The 22069-nt window shown below is 42.7% G+C and overlaps 2 protein-coding genes across 5 annotated transcripts in view; both read right to left on the minus strand.

Moving 5' to 3' along the window:
• Positions 1-12191, minus strand: part of LOC111839202 (histone acetyltransferase KAT6B-like) — a 32186-nt gene extending 19995 nt beyond the window's left edge. Inside the window, exons 1-2 of one of the 3 annotated variants that reach the window (XM_023802889.2) lie at positions 11701-12191; positions 8407-9204 (exon numbers count right to left, since the gene is read on the minus strand). In XM_023802889.2, the coding sequence (XP_023658657.2) occupies positions 8407-8487 (81 nt within the window). In that variant the 5' untranslated portion in view covers positions 8488-9204; positions 11701-12191. Of the gene's footprint in view, positions 1-8378; positions 9205-11700 lie in introns of all 3 variants that reach the window. The other 2 variants (XM_023802897.2, XM_023802881.2) reach the window with 2 other exon arrangements.
• Positions 12192-14841: 2650 nt separating this feature from the next.
• Positions 14842-22069, minus strand: part of LOC111839278 (adenosine kinase-like) — a 45209-nt gene continuing 37981 nt past the window's right edge. For both annotated transcript variants that reach the window (XM_023803037.2, XM_023803046.2), the window contains exons 9-11: positions 18960-19074; positions 17224-17310; positions 14842-15362 (exon numbers count right to left, since the gene is read on the minus strand). In XM_023803037.2, coding sequence (XP_023658805.1) covers positions 15238-15362; positions 17224-17310; positions 18960-19074 — 327 coding nt within the window. In that variant the 3' untranslated portion in view covers positions 14842-15237. The remainder of the gene's footprint in view (positions 15363-17223; positions 17311-18959; positions 19075-22069) is intronic.

The following is a 22069-nucleotide window of genomic DNA, read 5'->3' on the forward strand; positions in this document are numbered from 1 at the left end:
GTTGTCCTTGCTGCCTTAAACCACAAAGCCGGTAGCAATGTCATATTTGCTGAGTACAGGTCCAAAACCACTCTGACAAGTGAAACAAGGCATGTTCTTGTCAACATATTGGTTGGACACATGGTAGAGATGCATGGGTAAGTCCATTTATTTGTCCCATATGTAATTTGATCTCAATTTAACCTTAATATTCCCTATACTTTGCATAATTATGCAGTCAGGCAGTATTTGGGATGTACCAGCTGTTGATCTTAAAAATACTGGCTAAACAGACCTTTCTTTTGAAATCCTTTCAATCATTTTAAGGCGGATTCCTACACAGAACCAAAGAGAGCAGTATGCCATTGGTATTGTGACACTTTTTCCAGCATTGCAAGATCCATACTCAAAGAAAGGCTATGTGAGTGTACTTGTTTTTGAACTCTATTGATGGTGGATGTTTTGAAGGAAGTAGGGACCACCGATTGCCTCAGGGAAAGGATGCTGGTGAACACCCCTGCCAGCTGGTCGGCGTATGCTTTGAGGACCCAGCCTGGGATGCCGTCTGGTCCGGGAGCTTTCACATTTCACATTTAAGGGTCGAGCATGCCTTTTATCCCTCTGTAAAATTCAAGTTGATTTGTGGTGCTTCCGGTAATGTAGTATCATCAATTGTTTGTGATCTAGAGGAATTGGTAACTGAGATACACTCTGAGATTCAGCACACAGTACTCTGTGCTTGTGAACGATTCTTTAAAGTCAGAAGTAGAACATAGTTTAAATGATTTTGAAAACCCCTTTGCTTCTTTCAATACAGATTGTAAAAGAAATACAGTGGTACCTCAGAACTTGAAATTAATCCGTTCAGAACTCCGGATCGACTCCTAAAAAGTTCGAGTTCTGATCGAATTTTCCCCATAAGAAATAATGGAAAACAATTAATTGGTTCCCGGCCCCCAAAAATTACACCGAAATATGTTTTTTTTTAGCATTTAAACACAAAATGAACCAGACAAAACAAGAAAAGCATATACTGTACTAAACACATCTAGGCAAATTTATCAAAACAGTAATTTTTAAAGTAAGAAAATAAATGTATGTAAACAATGTGTTAAGTAAAAAAAAAATAAACAATGTGTCATGCCCCGATTGTCCACTCCTTCTGTGTGTCACGCCCCCTCGTTAACCCCGTGTGGAATCCCCGTGTGATCAGCTGTTTCCAGTTGTTGTCATTAGTCCTCTGTATTTAGTCCGCGTTTCAGTTTGTTTCCGCAGTCCGGTCATTGTATTGTCCGTCTGCATTTTGCCTGTCTGGGCACAACAATATTATCATAATTAAATGTATTAATGGTTTATTATTAATATTAAAATAATTAATAAGAAATCTTTATTTTTAAATGTATTTTATTATATAATAATTACTGTTACTGTCTATCATTGTCTAAATGTATTTTTACTGTCTAAATATATGTATTCAGCTAGTGTAAAGATGCACGATGCTATCACAGCGAATGCGAGGCTGAGACTGAAGCGTTACCCTTTGTTTCCACTGAGAGACGTGCTGTGTGACTCATTTCCCCATGCATACAAGTTATCTTAGGTCGGCGTTCACGGTTTGACTTCTGAGATTCAGATCGAGTTCTAGGTAATTTTTTTTTTCGAACTGGTTGGTTCGACTTTTAAGAAATTTGAGTTCTAATGAGTTCGAGAACTGAGGTACCACTGTAGATACTTTACTGAAAAATGGGGAATTGTTGAGCCTGTTGAAATAGTTTTAGGTGTTAGGTATGATAGTAGATGGAACAAAAGAACGGCTACTTATTGCCAAGTGCCTGTAAATGATACATTTATATACATTCCTGTTTTAGAGAGTTAGAAATTGATGTTCAGAAACCCAGAGATTTGTAATATGACCATAGCAGGCATCGCATCCATTCCAAATTTATACAAAGACTTCAGGGATGGAAGTTATTGTAAAACCCTCTCGATGCTCAGATGCTTTACAAATACAGCTTTATTATGACGAATTTGAAACAGCCAATACCCTTGGTTCAAAACATGCAATTCACAAAGTAGGATGTCTGTATTTTGTTTTGTGAAATTTACCCCCACAATTTAATTCGTCATTACTAAACATTCATTTAGTGTCTCTGTTTCATTCTTTGAATATTAAGAAATACGACTTTGATTTGATTCTCGACCCCTTGCTTTTGGACCTTAAAACTCTTGAGAGTGAAGGAGTGCATTTGCCTGTATCATCTGAAAGAACATATGGAGCAATATGTCAAATTACAGGCGATAACTTAGGACTTCACTCAGTTCTTGGCTTTACAGAATCCATCAGTAGCCACTATTTTTGTTGATTGTGTTTGATAAGTATATGGGATGCTCAAGATGTATTTTGCGAGAATGATCACAGGGTCATAAGGCGTGATGAGCAAAGTTTCCAAATGCATTGTGAAACTTTTCAATCAGACCCACAGCACATGTTTATGGGGTCAAGAGAAATTCAGCACTAAACATTTACAGTTTCTTCAAGTGTGCAACAATTTTTCCTTTCACATTCCTTTGAAGGAGTGGCTCAGTATGAGCTCAAGTAGTTGTGTGCCAATTTGACTGAACATTTTCTCTCAAAGCAAGAGCTTCTTTCATGTATCAATTCATATGACTATGGTTACATGGAACGTAAAAACCGTCCAACAAATGTGAACTTGGACCATACTGGAAACAGTTTGGGCTTGAATTCAATTCAAACTCTAAGCCTTGTAAGGAACACCCCCTTGCTATTTGGGGATGTTGTTCCACTTTCAAATCAAAACTGGAATTTGCTGCTTCTTTTGTTACAAATAATGAACATAATTTTTTCACCAAGCATTACTTATGGGATGACTGTAGTACTTAAGCACTTAATTCATGAACATCATCTTTTTCAGCTATTGTACCCAGACCGAAATTTAATACCTAAACATCATTTCCTGATACATTACCAATCATGCATTAGGAAAATTGGTCCTCTTTTGCACACTTGGAGTATGAGATTTGAAGCAAAGCATAAGCTTTTCAAAAACATTCTCAAAAACTTTTAAAACGTCTTTAGCCAAAAAACACCAGATGGCTATTGGGTATCATTGGGACACATTGACATTCCAACCCAAAGAATATGGTCCAATGTTTTTGTACCATTTTGAAGAGTCTGGTGTTGTTGATGAATTGGTTATGTCTCTTTCAATTCCACAGCATGAAAATGTCTGCTGAACTAATTGGGTTAAAATTGATGGTGCAGAATATCGAATCGGTCTTATTGTTTGTAATGAGACACAGCACGAGCTTCCAGTCTTTTCAAGAATCACACAAATTCTGTTGATGCGTGATAATATCTATTTTCTGGTGAATCCTCTGGTAACACTTTCTTTCAATGAGCACTACCATGCCATTACTCTATGTGATGGAGAAGAAAAAGATGCTGTCATTGAGTTGCAGAGTTTGCGTTTTTATAGACCGTTTGATCTTCAGTGTTCATATGGACCAGATGACAGCATATATGTGGTGCTTCTCCATTGTTTGATATAGACTTTTATACTGGATTCATGTCTGTGTGTAATTACAAGCAGTAAGTTAAGTTGTATTTAGTCAAATGCAAAATGTTTGTATTGTTCACATTCTGAGGACAGTTTCATAATGATTCTGAGGTGAGGCTTGTTTAAAAAGCCCAGATTTTTTTTTTTTGCTCAGTAAAAAAAGTAAAATATGTGTAGATTTAACATTTTGAACCCTTACAACAAGATAAGAAAAATTTTACTGAATTTATTTTGTCCAGAAATGTTACTAAAATGTCAACTTATTAGACTTTTAACATTTTCATTCCGATGGATGCAGGCCTGATGTTAATACTGTTCAGAGTTTGCTTTCACTCTTCATATGTATGAAGAGTTAAAATGAACGAGTTAAATCTGCCTTAGGCAGGGTTTTTTATTCACTCTTTGTAGATAAGAATCACACTTGTATGGTGTTAAAACAACACTAATTTGAGTTACTTATTTACTCTCCTGTTACTTATTTACTCTCCTGTTTCACCTTTAGTAAGAGTTAAAACAACACTCTCAAGAGTTTCTTCTTTAACACTAAGTGAGTAGACTGAACAACACTGAGATAGAGTTACATTCCTTACATTGGAATGAGAGTTAAATTAACAATGGCCAGAGAGTTATATAAACACTGAAACTGTGTTAATTTTAACACTTACAGAGTTGATTTAACACTGGTGATTTTACTGTGTATGGTAAAATTATAATACGGTAATTATTATTATTTATTTTTTTTTACTTTACTTTGATAGTCCTACTTTGCCTTGCAGTAACCCACCTGCTTCTGGCTAGTTACCTGCTGCGTGCACAGAAAATGTGAATAACAAAGTCATTTTCTCTCAATGAAAAATATAGGACTTATCAAAACTTATGATAAACTGCCAAAAACGAGCCAACGAGATGCAACAGTGAAACCACAATAAGCTATATTTTATATACAGTACTATATTATAACGTATTTAAGTTATACAGTTCAATTTGCTGTGGGTCTGATACAGTTGTAATTTGAAAAGCATTTTAAACAGCTGTACTGTATTTTGAAAGTCAATAAAATTCAGTAAATAGCAACGCTGTCTGTTCTATTATTCTTGTATTGATGTAATAAATATACAAATGTCAATTAGATGGAAATCTGCCTGAGACAAAGAAAAAGAAAAGAAAAAAAATAGTTATAATGATCACCCACTTATACTGATCAGTTTCACCAAGAATTACTATAAGCAGTTTCCACAGTAGCGCATTCTTAGTTTCATCAGAATTCTCAGGACAGAGAATTAAATTTAATTTTTAAGGTTTGCTTTTCTTCCTGCCAGTGTTTTGGGCAGGCTGCGAGTGTCTTGGCGGCAGCTGTTTTTTTTTTCTCTCCTTTTTGTGGAATAATAAAGTTTGCTCTCCTTCACGGGCTAAGAAACTGCCTCCTGTCCTTTCTCCTCTTGCCACATTGGTGACCCCAACGTCTCTTCATATGTTTGTGAGGAGATTTCTCTCAGCATTACAGCTAATGCCATTGCTTTAAAGTTGCCAGAGTTCTGGCATGATAATGCCACTATGTGGTTAGTGTAGGCTGAAATTCAGTTGGCTATCAGTGCCATCATGCAGAACACCACAAAATACTACTCTGTTGCACTGGCCACAGCATCACAGGTGGTGAGTTTTCTCCAGGTTCCCCCAGTGGACAGCAAGTACGAGGCTTTTAAGTCACTGCTGCTAGCAACTTTTGAACGGTCAGAGCCGGAGCAGGCATGTCGGCTTCTCGCCTTACCCTCCTTGGGAGACCAGAGACCATCGGAGCTCACGGACCACATGCTGTCTTTACTAGGCAGAGATTAGTTGTTTTATTTTTTTGTGAGCTATTTATGCAGCGGATGCCAACTCCTGTTTGCGCCCCACTTACAGATTTCCGCAAGTTTGAAAGAGAAGAGGACAAGTCAGTCAGCAGCCCTGTGCCAGCAGAGCTACTGCTGTCCAGCACAATTGCCCCTGGTGTTGTTGCTGCGGCTTAGCGTGACTCTAAGTGAGTCTAAGACTCTAACTGGTTCCTGTTTTTATCATGCCCATTTCAAGGTGCACACCAAGAAATGCATCCCGCCCTGTTCCATCAAGCCACCGGGAAACTTCAGGACTGGCGAGCTGTAGCAGCACTAGCCGCTGTGGGGCTAAGCAGTTTGCTATTTATTGAGGACTTGGGCACTTTGGTAAGCATTGTCCTTGCATCACAGCTGGATAAGCAGTCGGGAGAGTGTGGTTTCCCCCTAGAGGCTGGTCATGGAAGTTCGATTGAGACTTTTGGCGAGTAGCAGGTAGACCTCCATGGGCAGCATTTCTGGTGGGTTTTTGTGTTGGTGTCTGTTTCCACTCCATTGTTGGGGGCTGGCTTTTTTGTGCCAACAACTTGCTGGTGGATGTTAAGAGCAGGCACCTGATAAACAGAGTGACTTCTTGCTCTTTTCTGTGCACCCTCAGTAGGGTTGGCCCTTCCGACCTGTCTGGTATTTCTGCTTCAGCCGATGTTTTCCCAATCTCACCATTCCCACCTTTTCTGCATCCTCAGATAAACATGGTGTGGAGCACCACCTAACTTCTGGTAAAAGCTGTTTCTGTGGACCGATGGAAGTCAACCCATTTTGCTTTGGATTCACCGGTGCCACTGGACCAGCCTCCTTGTAGGGGTCAACTGTGCTGTCTGGTCCTAGGACCGGCGCCAGTTGTGCCTGCTCCTGTGGATGATACCGTGAGCAAATCAGGATGGGTGATCAGACCCCCTAAGAAGTGGTGACCCCTGCCTCTGTGAATTCTGGGGAGGCCTGTGTTGCAGGCTCTTAGTTGTGTCAGAATTCTCAGTGCTTTTTATTTTGAAGGTTCACTTTTCTTCCGCCCAGACTTTTGGGCAGGCTGCGAGTGTCTTGGTGGCAACCAGATATCATTTTTCTTTTCTTTTTTTGGAATAATAAATAGTTTGCCTTCCTACACAGGCCAAGAAACTGCCTCCTGTCCTTTCTCCTCTTGCCACACCACTGTATTTAATTCTTTCAGCTGACACAGCATGAACAGTAAAAAATGTCAGTAAAAAAATGAATGGGTCAGGATTTCGCCATGTGTCACCGGCTTCTTCTTTTCTCCTTGGAGGCGGAGGGATGAGCATGCATTCATAATTCACTGTTTAACCGATAACTGATAAGAATTTTAACTGATTAATACTATCATAATACATTTCACTTTGGTAAAAATGTTAAGTTTGCAGTGTGGAAAATGCAAAGAATGTAGAGGGAAAAAGAAATGTATGTTTCGATATATAACCTATCAACTCATGAGTGTGTCAACACAAGCAACCAACTACAGATGCCTACAGGCTACAGCCATAATTGCAGTCTGAGAAAAAAATGAAACAGCCAAAAGATGTACCGTTTGAGATCATTTCAACCGAAAGCACAACAAGGTTATATGTAAGCTATGTTGCGCAGTGTTGAAAAATAACAGTAATACAACTGCAATACAGTACAATTAAACATAATACATAACTGATAGCGAAGCTGGTTTTTGTTACAGCACTCTCCATGCTATGTGCTATAAAGTATGCAGGTTACTTTCAATTTATTTGAATTAAGTTTGATGCTGGAGGATTAAATGTTTGGTTGATTTCGTAAATCTGTTTTGTTCAATGCAAAGTCTGTCAGCTTGTTGATTATTAACATAAGTCACAAAGTGTTTGCACAAGAAAAAAATAAAGCACTTATAATTTCTAAAGCATATTTTGTATTGGAATTTTAGTATTTGGTGATGGCCACACATCCATTCTAAATACATTTTTTTAAATCAGTTAATAGTCCATTAATGACTGTCGACTTTCGGTGACAAAAAAATCCGAAATCTGAACATCACTGATGGAAAATACTACTACATTTAATCTTACACTTTCTAAAAACAAATGTAGAGCCATCTTACATATCAGGACACCAATAGGAACTGTGGGAAAGAATACATAATCCTAAAGCGAGGACAGCTTTGTCGCAAAGGCATCAAACATTCCATCTTCTGTTATTGTTGAGCACTATAATGTAATGGAGTTATACCTTCTTGGTTAACTCAGAAAACAATTGCGACCAGTTTGGTCAACATCAGGTGCAAATGGGGGGGTCACTGCTGTCATGTGCAAAGAAACATTTATATCTCAGAAACTAAAGCAACAAAAACAACAATTTGAATGGCACAAACCGGCATGATTCCAATCTGTTTGGTCGAAATTGGACGAAAACGGCAGGCCAACTTAACTCAGAAAGTATAACAGCACAAATGAAAATTTCAATGGCACAAATGACTGAGACCAATTTGGTCAAAAACGGAAACAAATGAGAGACCAACTTCACACAGGTTAAATCATGATGCATGATGCAAACAGTAAATAAGCGTCTCTTCAGTTTTATGTCACTGTTGCTCTCCAAACCCAGCAATGCCTTTACAAGCCATCCTTCTACAGTAGAAAAACAAAGCTGTAACTAGTCTCTCTTCACAGTACAGCTCATTTCCTAAATTCACCTACAAGAAGAAGTCAGCTAAAAAAATGTGCTATGGCACTGATTTGCAGAAATAGATGCAACCAAATGTAACATTAATGGCCAATCAGGAAAGAGCCCAGCTGACAAAAGTCCTGAGAACTTAGGCTGAATTTTAAACCATGTGCATTTCACCATGTATGTAAGGTACCAGACACCACAAAATTATCCCTGCAGACATTAAGATGCCCCCAATAGGCAAGCAGAAATACCCTTTAATGCAGGACAGCCAAGACCCCAGCAGGCTGGGGAACAGCCAGCGTACCTGGTCCTTCTCATGTGAATAACATCACCTGTGAAAGGTATGGAGGTGCTGTAGTGGCACTGGTCTCTCCAGGGAACACCCCATCCCTACTGCAGTTCACCCTGTACATCCGGCCTGTTTTAACCAGCCTCCCACTGTTGACTGCCCGCTTGATGGCCACAGCTCGCGCTGGAACATTGGGTTACTGAAGGCTGGAAAGGTCCTCGCACTTCACTTGATGCTTCTCAGAGTGGACCCCTGTGGATCAGCAAGGGCTTCAATTGCCCTTTTCAGAATACTATTCCAGTAAAGCTGCTGCAGTTTGCTTGACATCTGCACAGATCTTGTTGGTGAAGCAGATATTTCCCCAGGTTGAAGAGATTTATTCTGCCCCAGATTATCAAGGTCTTTGTATGAATTGCATCCTTCATTGGTGACCTTGAGCACAGCACCATCACAGACACTCTGCGCCAGCTACTCTAGGACTGAGCACCTGTCGAGTCCACAAGAAGCCGACACGGTGTGGCAGATCTGCTCTTCTGATGGCCTCTGCTTCTACCTTCTGATCTTCTGAATGGCTTCAAGAATCCACCCCGTGTGCAGCGAATTGGCCGGCTTCACCATGACAGATTAACCAGTCATGGCGGGGACATCCCTCACCCTGTCAAACAGAGTGGCCAAGCACACTTAAGCGTCAGTGGTGAGCCACCCAGGGAATTACATCTGTGGGAATCCGAGGTCTGAGCAAATATCAGAAACAGGTTAGATTGGGGTGAGATTCGCTCCAGGTGGCACTGCCACCAAATCAGAGCTAGTAGAATAGAAACTGAACAAATCCAGCAGAGACCTGCAATGTGTAAGACAAAAATTAATGTTACCAGACTGAACAAACAAGTTCATTTTAAAGTTGCACAATATGTTGGTTAACATACTGGCATCAGCCAGTACTCGTTAAAAAACTAGATACCTGAACCAGTCTGATGTGTCAATCTTGGCCTTAAGTGCTAGGGCTGCAGGAAGGCTTTCCTGGCCCATTTCATCTGGGTTTCTGAATCCCTAACAAGATCACAGGTATGCATGTTCCTCTAAAACTAGCAATAAAAAACCTCTAAGTCAACATAGCTCGAAGACCTGCTACTAGACTGTTACCATCCCAGTGCTCTAACAGGATGGAACTGCACAACAGCAACCCAGTCAGGACTGTCACAATAATCACCAAAACATAACTTTATTATAAGTGTATTAAAGTGGAGGGGTAGCCTTTCTACATACACTGAAGCAATTCATGTCAACCACCTGGGACTTAAGTAAAGACACATAATCCCATAAATTTTAAAGGCTAAAGGAGGCTATGGATTTAAGCAATATTCACATAACTGTCTAAAAGGTATGCATCAGACATCAGTAAGTCAGTCTCCTGTTCACTCTCATAACTTCAGTTTTCAGTGGTTTTAGTTCAATAGCTGTGGGCTCACGCACTACTGTATCTTAAAATAAGTACGGTATAACGTTTAACCCTGCGTGTGAAAAAAAATGGCGCAAACTGATGGAAGGGTACCATTAAGTGACACTGCACGTTGTAACCAGCAGGTGCCACGCATGCTACAGCTCCTTGGGTAGCTCTCCGACCACAGCACAAAAGCCCGACTGTCCCACATGGAGGTCAAGAGGTGCACGCTGCACTAGCACAGGGGTGAGTGCAGAGCTGCAGGATGGGCATGCACAGTCCACAGAACTGTAAACCCTCAACTTCGTATTTATATCCACATCTAAAGACTATGTATAATCATACAGAGGGAAAATAAAAGCAGTAAATGCCGAAATACATGCATGATCAGCGCGTAAACTCTACTTATAATCTTGAAGCCGTCCGAAAGATAATGTTTAAGGTTAACCAGTCGTACACGGCTGGCTGGCACGTCGCCCCCAGGTTCACGCAAAGATTTGAGCATCGCACGACCGCTTCAGTCAAACGTGTACCGAAAAACAGTGAAACGGCAGATTTAATTCATGAGAACAGCATGCGAAAAACAAAGGACATCCTTTGGCTGCCCTGTGGTTACGGACTACTCGCGTCACCGAAACAGGCGCCATTTTGTCACAGTTTACACTAATACGACATGACATTGATTACAGTGCATTGGTGCCCCACTACCGTACTTTCGAGCCAAACCCGCTTGCATATTGCAAGATTTACCATTGATGGGAGCCTTCGATTTTCGATTTGACAAAAAGTGCGTCAGTCTCGACCAGTAAGCACGGCTCCTGTACGAAATTTGTTGGTTTGGGAACTGGCAATAATACCGCAAGCTCCCGGCTTTAAAGGTGAGAAATTAGTGGAGACGTGACAGAACTCCGTCTCGTGAACTATGGACGCCCACGTGTCGCCCTAAAGCTGCGCGTGTACAAATATAGCCGCTTAAATTATTGATTACGAAACATTCTGTGTAATTGGGTTACATTTCTTTGAGTTTTTTTAGGTTTTATGTTGTAATTAATTTAAACAGATAGCAAACTAAAATGCATAAATCAGATCATCTAAACAAGAGATGGTGCTACTATATTTGAAATATATACATAAAAATGCCCCTCAAAAACGGCAGTGGTAACAAAATATGTTTATACCCATATATCACACCACACATAAGTAATGCAAGAACAAGTAGTCAAAAATTACGTTCCCACAGACTACACGTGGAGTTTGATGGGTAGCATTTACTGTACGCACTAGCTGTCTACACAAACAATATTAAAATACGGCGAATACTAAAAGCGCAGGATTTATGCAGTTTATCTGCCTTAATGACCCTCCAGGAATTCAACAACTAATTTGTGTCGACGAACCTCAATATTTTCATCCAATTTAATTCGGAACAACTCTATATATCTATATATCTATAGATATGCGCATATGTTTTTTCCGCTGATACCGTAGTTTTAAATCAAAAACAAGGCGGGTATAACTGTCATACATAACTGCATCAACCCTATAGCTAAAATCCTCGCACAATTATATCAAGGAAGTAGGACATTCGAGAAAGTCGGCGTAATGAGGCTTTAGGATTAAACGATCGCTATTTCACATAATTGTTTGCAAACTTTTACTTGAGCAGACACCTGCGGGAGCTGTATTGCAATAGTGCAAGATGTATCGTGAACCTAATTCTGTCCCGAACGCTATCCTGACGAGTCCCTTCCCTTCTCGACCTGAAATAACGCGTTTAAATCTCGGACATTTCATTTGCTACGAACACTTTGAGTACGATGGACTATAAGTGCTCGCCGCCGTGAGTGCCGCTAAAAGGCAACGAAGACACACACGAACCACGTATTCTGGTGTTACCTTCTCAAGTTTTTTTTCTTTCTCCTTGATGAGCGAAGTGATGGAGACGACGAGTAACAAATGTGGGAAGGATCGCCTGTGCTTTCTTAATTCGAAAGCGCCGACTGTCATCGATGATTGAAATGCTAATTCACGCGGCGTTCTGTGAGAGACGCCTGCCCCTTTCTCCGCTGTACCGAGTATTGCGAAGTCCAGCAAAAAATTCATGCCCAAGGTCTGCTTAACATCTGCCCAACGGAAGGTGAAACTAGCCCAATACTTAAAAAACAGTATATTAATTGTATCTCAAAGACATAAACCGGTATTTTGCATGCTGATCACATTCATAGCATTTTAAAACCACAGTTAAGCACAAACACGTCACATAGACGGATGCACTGTCATTTTCCAGGCTTGCCAACTTCGGTCAGCTGCCTGGAGTGAGATTTTCGATACGAGATAAGTCTGCACACATATGCACATGCAGTTACAAGTATGTGACAGTTTTATTACCTTGTAAATAGTCTGTTAAGTTTGCAAACTACACCAACGCTTCGGATGTAGGTAATTTTAGAATGCTTTTAAAATGGAATGATATATATTTGCCGTTAGACTGCTTGAGTGAGTGTCACGCAAGATGCGTGAGATTTGACGACCATGTTTTCCTTTGCGTTTCTCTTACTTTCAGTGGCTAGCGATTCTGGATTAGGAGCCACCTGGATTCATAACAATTAGTTTATTTTTCCCCTTATGGTACACCGACGCGGAACATTATGAAAGCAGCCCAAACCCGCAACCTCCTAATATTTACCCGCAACTCTATTTTCAAAACAGCCCAATTGAGTGGCCAAACCGCGGACCTGGCATCCCTGCAAGTTTGAGAGAAGGATGAACGCCGATGGCTTGTGCGCTCTACAGCACCTCACAGTGAACCAGCAGTTGCCAAACAGAGAGAAAGATCACCAGGCTGTAGGGGAATACTGAACGTTGTTATCAATACGCAGCAATTTCTTACAGAATTGAATAAATTACTTTTCACCGTTGACATTTTTAAAACCCGATGCAAATTAACAGGACGAGGAGCAATTTTGACAGTGTGAATGCCATTCATTTAATCAGTAAATAGCATTATTTGTGTTACAGTAAGCCCAATTCAACTGAAGTGACAGCAGGTTTTGGCAAATGCGATGGCGCATGTACCGAACATTTTAATTTGAGGAACTGCGTTTACGGTGAATAACAAAGCTGTTTTCCGTGTAGTTACACATTTGTTTACACTTGCAGCGAGACGTTTATAGCTTTTGATAAATAGCAGCAGGTTGTACTGTTCAAGTATTTCGTTAACATCCACCTTTCGTGGTGCCATTTTATGTTGTATTCGGACATGTAGACAATCATTTCCTTGAAATGGGCTGTTTCAAGTGTCCATACGGCTGACTTATTTACCCATAAATTCGCCGTGATCTTCCACGCTGTAACCTGCGTTAAGTTAAAAATAATTCCTACAGCAGCGATCCAACATAAGCAGTCAATGGAAAATTGAATTAATAGCCACTTCCTTGGAATAGCCTACAGCCCCACCTTATAGTAATTAAAAGCCCTCATTGATTTGTGTAATAGTCGAGGACAGAATTTGATCTCCATCCGCCCCCTTACGCACATCGTATAATATCATAGCTTTGTCACCAGTTTGTTACCAGTATTTTTCATAAGGGATTATTATGATTATGGCGAGCCCATTGGCAGATGGCTGCCGGTTTAAAGCTTTTGTTCTACATTGTTTTCAGTGTTGCTTTAGATGGGACGTTTGCTTTTAAAATCAAGAAATTTAACACGAAATTAGCGGTGATAATATTAAATGAGAGCGAGAGACGCTCAAAAGGACTTCAAAATAATTCCACTCAGGGCACTGGATGTGTCTTAACACGCCTTGATAGATGCTTGCACACAACATCCAAGAAGTCACGTCAGAGCCAGGGCAAACTGTCATCAAGACCTATGACTAAAAACTCATTACAAAATGAGGAACGTGGCCACAATTACACTAAGGATTCTTCACTTCATACTGGCAGTTTCAAGACAAACAATGCACCTGCCAAGCTAAGCTGTTTTGGGTGTTTTCATATTAATTTCACCAATGCCACAGTTTTGGAAATTGTGTGAGAGACAAACTAGATGAAAAAATAGAGAAACAGCCTACTTAGGGGGCAGCCTCTCTGCATTTAAATAAAAGAGGCAGAGCACATCATTCTCCAGACAAATTTGTGCCCAGGGTGGGTGGCTGCCACTTCCAAAATTACTGTAAACAGTATCATTACACAAACACAGTCACGGTGCTCTGGCCTCAGCCATCTGTCACCTGGAGCCTGAAGCAGACAGATGCCTTGGAGTGTTTAATTACACTTCGTACCAAGGAAAAAAGAAAATCTGGAGGCTTAATATCTGTGTGCATTGCATTGATGCAAAGACAAAAGACACTGTACCCTACACGACTGCAGGCCTGACACAGCAGCTATCAAGCATCACGTTAACTTGAAAGCCAGCTGTTCAGGCCTTGAGGAGAAACCAGGCAGAAGTAACACCAGGGCGTGTCACTGCGGGTAGAAGAGCTGACCAAGGAACTAATCACGTCATCAGTGAAATTCTTTCAGAAAAATAAAACAACAGCATCTCTCCTAGCTGTTTAAATGGACTGATTCAGACAAAAAAGATGCTACCTTCAAAGTGAAGTTATTTTCAAGTTGTTTCACAGGTGTTTTTTTCTTCACACTATTGTGAATCTATACATTGTGACAATGCATAACCATACAGGGTCCATTTCATCCCCTGAACTCTCCAAAGCTCCTGAGCCAGTGTGCCATTTGAGAAGATTGCTGTGACCAGTGGGCCCAATAGGGGCGAGTCTGGGAGGGCCAGAGGCACCATCAAGCCTGCATATTGATCACCATAAGGAGCAGATCAGCTGCTAATCCCCTGGCTGAATGCAGGATGACCCACCTGCGGGTGGAGAGAATAGGAGCAGGACCTCCCTGAGCCTAGTGGAGAGCAGGATAGAACCACCAGCCACCCATTCTGGCTGAGCAGCCAGACTGCTCTCACAACACCTCTGTGGAAGAAAGAGAGGCTCAAAAAGGAAAGTAAATGACCCAGCATGTCTCATAGTCCATTTCAATCAGTTTATTTCCACTTTCTCAGTTTTCTCTGTGTAAAGGTCCAGCAGGCAACTTGTCATGTCCACCATAGGTCTGAACTGTGCTTTCAAGAATTGTTTGGTATACTGACACAAGAGCAGTACACACCAACAGACAGGCACTCACACAGGTACAGACACTCAGATAGATAGGCACAGGCACACTCCTTTGGGTAAATCAGCCAAAAAAATCACTTAAAATCTTAAGTAGTCATGTGATCTTGGTAAACAGGAAATATGCTGGGATGCTGTCTTGGAGGCTGAGGTCCTGGCTGTGGGGGCAGGGGAGTGGTTTTAAAAAATGGGGGCAGAGCAGCATGGCCGTCAGTCACTGAGAAGGGCATCTTCGGTAGAGAGGCTCCTGGGTGTCAGTGGAAGTCTGGCTTCTCCGGGACGGTGCAGCCAGCCCGGCGGATTACTACGTTGGCTGCATAGTGCCCTGCTCGGATGCAGTCCTCCAGGGGGCGCTCTTGGACGATCTGTGACAGGAAGCCTGGGGGACAGAGTGTACACAGCCGCTCAGGCAGAAAGCATCATTGAAGGTGTGTGTGTTTGTGGATTATAGCATAGAACAACTATTGCTTTTGGTGCATATATTTCCCTGTCTTGCAGCAGATACCCCACCCCCTACCCTACTCTAAGTACCCCAGCTGTGGGGCAACAGATCACATGGTACAAAATGGTACAAAATCCTCGCGAGAGCAAGACGACTTGAGACAGACTGTGCAGCACAAACTGGAACCGCCTCCGTGACGACACAACTTTGCCCTTATTGGCTGAAGATTTTAGTCACACGCATGACGTTTGTATCCCAGGCTCCTTGTTCTCCCGAATATCACGTAAAGCAGTGAGAACTGGTTTTCAGTTAATTTACCTGGTAAAATAAAGTTTAAATAAATGACATAAATGCTCTAATAGTACACGTAAGTTAGTGGTTTATTTATTGTTAGTTACTGTAATGTTGCGCTGCTTTATTTGATTAATCGTCCAGTCTGTGAAGAAGGCATTCAAGTAAGAATTGCATTGTAGTATGACTCATTTCCTGGCACGTACAATTTATATTAGATCAGTGTACACGGTTCGACTTCTGATATTCAGATCGAGTTCTAGGTCAAACTGGTTTGTTCGACTTTCAAGAAATTCGAGTTCTAGTGAGTTCAAGAACCGAGGTACCACTGTATTTGTTTACTAATATTGTTTATTTCCATGTATTCATTATTCATTCCAGAATAGGGTTATTTTTATTATTATTTTGATTATTACATTATTACATGGAACAGCATTGTGAAACTATAATATTGATAATTATCGATATCGGTCAATACAGGAAAAAATATCGTGATAACCCATCCATTATCTATACTGCTTAATCCATCTGGGTCGCGGGGAAGCTGGAGCCAATCCCAGCATCTTCGTGCGAGAGGCGGGGTACACCCTGGGCAGGTCGCCAGTCCACCACAGACAACACAGACAAGAGCCACACACACTCGCAGTCACACCTATGGGCAATTTAGAGTAGCCAGTTGACCTAAGCTGCATGTCTTTGGACTGTGGGAGGAAACTTGAGCACCTGGAGGAAACCCACACATGCACGGGCAGAACATGCAAACTCCACACAGAAAGGCACCCTTGGGTGACCCGGACCGAACCCAGGACCTTCTTGCCGTGAGGCAACAGTGCTAACCACTGCACCACCATGCCGCCCTTATGGAATCATATATATATATATATATATATATATATAAAAAAAAAATAATCATTTTGAGTATTATGGTGTTCAATTCAAATATTTTAGCCGGTCTGGTTACCCTGAAATGCGCACATAGCTTTTGATTTCTTCTCCTACTTTGAATTTTTAGCAGATTCTGCACACACAAGTGATTTACAAGCTTAAAATAAGTTGAGCCGAGACACAAACAGAGACGAATGTTAATGCCAGGTGTGAACAGGGCCTTATAAAGCCCCTCAGAGAGCCCCTTGGGATGTCAGACCAGTACGAGTAACAGGTCCCAGCAGGGGAGAGCAAACATCGCAAAAAGTGAGCAGCTCTGTTTTTAATGGGAACCTGTCTGCCTCAACCCATCAGCCTGATGACTGATCCACACTGGCGTGAGACTGAATGTTTAGTGCAGCTAGAGACACCAAACTGAGCGTGAAGCTTCAGCACTGGAGAGGGGCAGATCTCTGAACCATGTTGGAAGAGACAGCAGAGACACAGCACTAACACACTAGGTAGTGTTACACCACAATGTTGGGACAGACTTGACTGTAGATGGAGTCCTTTGTTGGTACGGGGTATGAGTGCAAAGGCAACTTTGATGCAACGCGATACCTACAGTTCCAAGGGCACCTACCTCCCACAAAGGCATCTCCGGCACCGTTGGTGTCCACGATTTCACTCTGGTCTATTTCAACAACGGGGAATGTCACCACCTTATCACCTGGGAACAGGGAAACAGCATGGCCACATCACACAGACGCAGACACACGTGTGAGTAGTAGTTCCTCAGTGTCCGTGCTCTGGAGTGTAGCCAGAACCAATATTAGTACATTTTTGCATTACTGAGACACTTTTTGTCCACAATGTTAGACACCTCAGGTTCAAACCTCCCTCTGAGGCAACACAGTGGAGAGGTACAGGCAGAGATTACAGCTCCCTCTCTCAAAGTCATCTTAACAGAATAATGATACTCTAATCACTGTCTTTTCACCTGTCCCATCTTGCTCTCCCTGAGACTCAGACACATAGAGGTGAGAGTAAGCTTGGGGTCACAGTGCAGGGTCAGCATAGCATGCAGTGCCCCTGAAGTTGGGAATTAAGAACCTTGCTTAGGGGCCCAACAGTCTGTCAGCCCTGGGATTTGAAAAGAGAGCATCCAATAATGCACTAAGGCAAACAGCACCCCCTATGGGGCCTGATATGCTCTGCAGAGCCGAGTGATTAATCTAGGGGAGCCAGAGGACAAACACAGGAGGCTGCACCTGTGTGACACAGCAATACCAAGAGGGACAGAAGAGAACAAACTCAGATGACTGGCTCCACTGCGGAGTGTCTGAGCCAGTAATGAGCAAGATTCTAGAAACCAAAGAGAAGGCGACTCCCTACTGAGCCAGTGACTGAAGCTCTTACAATGAATTTCAAATGCAGGTTCCATACAAACAGCTGCTATAAGCCTGAGAGACGCTCCACCTCTCAGTTGTATGTTCCAGACAATTCCATAAGTGCCCATAGCTGACCTGGGTACCTGGATGATGCCACGTTGTGCTGAAACAACCAGCTGACTAGGCCAATTTCATTAACCCTGAAATACGACATCGAGTCACAAGTCTCAGATCAATTTAAGTGTCCTCAGTTGCTCCGTCCACACTTTCTGTCAGCAATAGGACACAAATCATTCAGAAGACACCTCCTTCCACCTATTAAAAGGTGCCTTTCCTCGACTGGACCCTGGGGGCTTGGGCGGGGTTTGGGCTGGAGGAGGTGTAAAGAGAGCTGCTGCATGGCCTGAAGACCCCCCCCCCCCCAAAAAAAAAAAAATAAAAACTCTGCAGCTGACTTCATAAATGCAATTTTACAGGGGACTGGGAGGATCACAGGCTGGACTGACAGGTCAGCCTGGAAATGGAGCGGGTCAGTCATATTTATAGGGGAAGTAGTGGCAGGCAGTGGCAGCCCCGATTCCGCGGAAACATCAGGAATCAGAAAAGGGGGGGAACAAAGTGTTAGTGAAACAGCAGAGAGGGAGTAAACCATGTGACCGCTGACAAGGGTTTGAGGTGATTGGTTTTCTGGAGAGCTCCGTCTGATTCTTATGGCTGCTGTCTCATAATGTGAGCATTTACACTGCCTATGCTTTGAGCTGGCTCAAAGCATAGGCATCCTTTCTGACCCAAGAAAGCTCCCTACAGCTCAGAAACACCACAAGACTGGCGGACAGAGCACAAAATACATGCGCTCAGGGAATGACCACCAGGTCTCCTGAACCCTAACCCATCCTCACCTCCATGCCAGGCCTATAGTTATGCAGCGGCATGATCAGACAGAGGAAGAATCTATTCACTAAGAAAAGCGTGGAAGCCCGGAAGCTACCTTTGGCGACCACTGTTCCCCGTTTCCCTTGGGTGAAGACCACGGTGCGCTGTCTGCTCTCGTTCTCCTTGGGTAGACTCTGTGCCTTCTTCGCTATCTCCTCAATGTCTTCTGTCTGCGGGACATACAGGACTCATCAGCACAGCAGCAGGCAAATGCCAAACAGAGAACAATCATGTGAGAATAATAGCCTGCCCCTCCCCCAACCTGCCCCCCCCCCCCCCACACCCTCCATAGCTAGCACCCATCCCTCACATCCCTTTACCATGATTACCATATGGTAAACTGTGAAGGTGATGATACACAGAATGTGGTACGTTACCAGCAGTCACATCATGCCCCTTAGTGTGATATAGTCATGGCACGGTCACACACGCAACCCAGAGCATGGTATGGTAATGGCACTGTCACACGTGACCCAGAACATGGCACGGTCACAGCACAGTAGGGCTACACAATATCACATCACGATTATATGGTGCATGCCCAATAATCAGCAGGGCTTCAGGTGACGGGCGTAATCATATGTCTGGACGCCGGCTTTTCGGTACTATATGGACATTTACTTATGCCCACAATTTGATTAACAGATAAGTAGTATGCCTAAAATACTTAAAATATTTATATATTTGTGAAAATTCACCGTTAATTGGGTTAGTGGACCATGCCACATATTACTGCCTACCAAATTGTGGGTATAAGTAAATGTCCTAAATAAGTAAATGTACGAAAATGTTTAGGCCCGTCATCTAAAGCCCTGGTGATTATTGTGCATGTGGCATAAAATCGACATCATATGGCAGTGTGATATCGTGTAGCCTTGCGGCACAGTCACTTCATGACCCAGGGTGTGGTACGGTCACGGCACAGTCACACCCGTGAACCAGAACATGGTACGGTCCTCTTCCTGTCACACCCATGACCCAGAGTGTAGTATGATCATGGTGCGATCACACCCCTGACCCAAACCGTCGTACAGTCATGGCAAAGTCACACCTAGGGCTGGGCAATATGACTTCAAATCAGTATGACAATCAATTGAACACTTAACCTTGATTACGATTAATGAACAATTATTTTGTTTTTGTATTTTTTGCCCTTTCATTGACAAGGTTTGTACTGTGCTCAACTATTAAAGCTAGAATATTTTTTCTAATGAAAGACTATATCTTATATTCATGATTTAAAAATAATCGAAGGAAACACACATAGATGAACAGTTACGGTTATTTGTTGAATATTTTGAACAACTTTTGAACAAGCACAAATCGCTTGAAATGAAAACGTCTTATGAAAAAGGTCACATTTTGTAAAAAGCAAGTTCCCTAAAAAAGTAGAAAATCAATAGTTTGCATTTCTTGCAAACAAAAACCCTTTACAGCGATCACGTCTGACTGGGTGAAATTGATCACTATAAGCGGATGATCATCCATCCGTACATCCATCCATTTTCCACTGCTTATCTGGCAGGTAAACTGAGCCCCATCTCTAATATAAATAGCATTGGTGAAGTTCTGCTATCCCCTCCTGAGTCACCTGACTGTTTACCAGAACCCTTCGAGGGCGACCAAAAGTCCTTCTCCATAGCCTCACCAAACTCCTCCAACACCTGAGTTTTTGCTTCAGTGACTGCTAAAGCCGCATTCTGTTTGGCCTGCTGGTACCTGTCACCTGAGCAATAGAGTCCCAGAACATGGCCCATTCAGACTTCATGTCCCCTGACTCCTTCGGGAGAGATGAGATCATCTTCTGGACAGTGCGCTTCCAGCACCCCCTCACTATGCATTTGGGTCTATCAGGTCTATCCAACTCAACTCAACACCAAGTGGTGATCAGTTGACAGATCAGCTCCTCTCTTCACCCGAGTATCCAAAACATATGGACACAGATCCTATGACTTGATTACAAAATCAATCATGGAACCACCCTTGGGTGCTCTGGTGCCAGGTGCACTTATGAACACCTTTATGCTCAAACATGGTGTTCATTATGGACAAGCTGTGATTAGCACAGAAGTCCAATAACAGATCGCCGCTCGGATTCCGATCAGGGGCTGTTCCTCCCAATTACACCCTTCCAGGTTTCACTGTCATTACCCATGTGAGCATTAAAGTCCCCCAGCAGAATAATGGAGTGCCCAGATGGGAGCGCCTTCCAGCACCCCCTCCAAGGTCTCCAAGAAGGCTGGATACTCCGAACTGGTGTTCAGTGCATATGTGCTGATCACCATCGGAGTCTGTCCCCTGACGCAAAGTGGAAGGGAGGCGACCCTTTTATCCAACGGGGTAAATTCCAACACACTGGCAACAAACCGAGAGGCTACAAGTAGCCCCACCCCTGCCCAGCGCCTTTCACCATGGGCGCCTACAGAGTGGAATAGAGTCCAGCCCCACTCCAGGAGTTTGGTGCCAGAGTCTGAGCCGTGCCTTGGGGTGAGCCCCACTATATCTAGTCGGTATCTCTCTACCTCCCACACCAGCTCGGGCTCCTTTCCCATCAGAGAGGTTATGTTCCATTTACCTAGAGTTAGTTTTGGCCGCTGACAATCGGTCTGCCGAGGCCCCTGCCTTTGACTACCACCCAATCTACACTGCACCCCACTGCAGGTGGTGGGTCCACAGGAGGGTGGACCCATGTTATTTTTTCGGGCTATGCCCGGCCGGGCCCCATGGGTGGAGGCCCAGTCACCAGGCGCTCGCCTTCAAGTGTCGTCGTCACTAAAGCCACAATGCGTCTAAAGGATGGACACAGCATTTTTCTTTGGTACTAGCTGCTCTAGTTCCTCAGTTGGCTTGGTGTTATAGTTCTCCTCCATGTTGCTTTTATGTTACAGACTGGACAGGGTGGACATATGCAGTAGTATGTTTTTAAGGGGACAGTACATGAACACACACTGGGGAAAGTATTAAGAAATATTTTTTTGTATTAACAAAATTTAACCAAATTAATTGGCATGGGCAAGATGATGTCAATTAGAGGTTCTGATTGTCAGAGTGTGTAGTATGGTCACAGTGTGGTCACACCCACAACCCTGAACATGGTATGATCACAGCGCAGTCACAATGTTGACCCAGAGAGACCTGCCTCGCTTACAAGGATGTCAGGGACAA

Source organism: Paramormyrops kingsleyae, chromosome 3 (genome assembly GCF_048594095.1).
Source record: "Paramormyrops kingsleyae isolate MSU_618 chromosome 3, PKINGS_0.4, whole genome shotgun sequence".
NCBI classification, from domain to species: domain Eukaryota; kingdom Metazoa; phylum Chordata; class Actinopteri; order Osteoglossiformes; family Mormyridae; genus Paramormyrops; species Paramormyrops kingsleyae.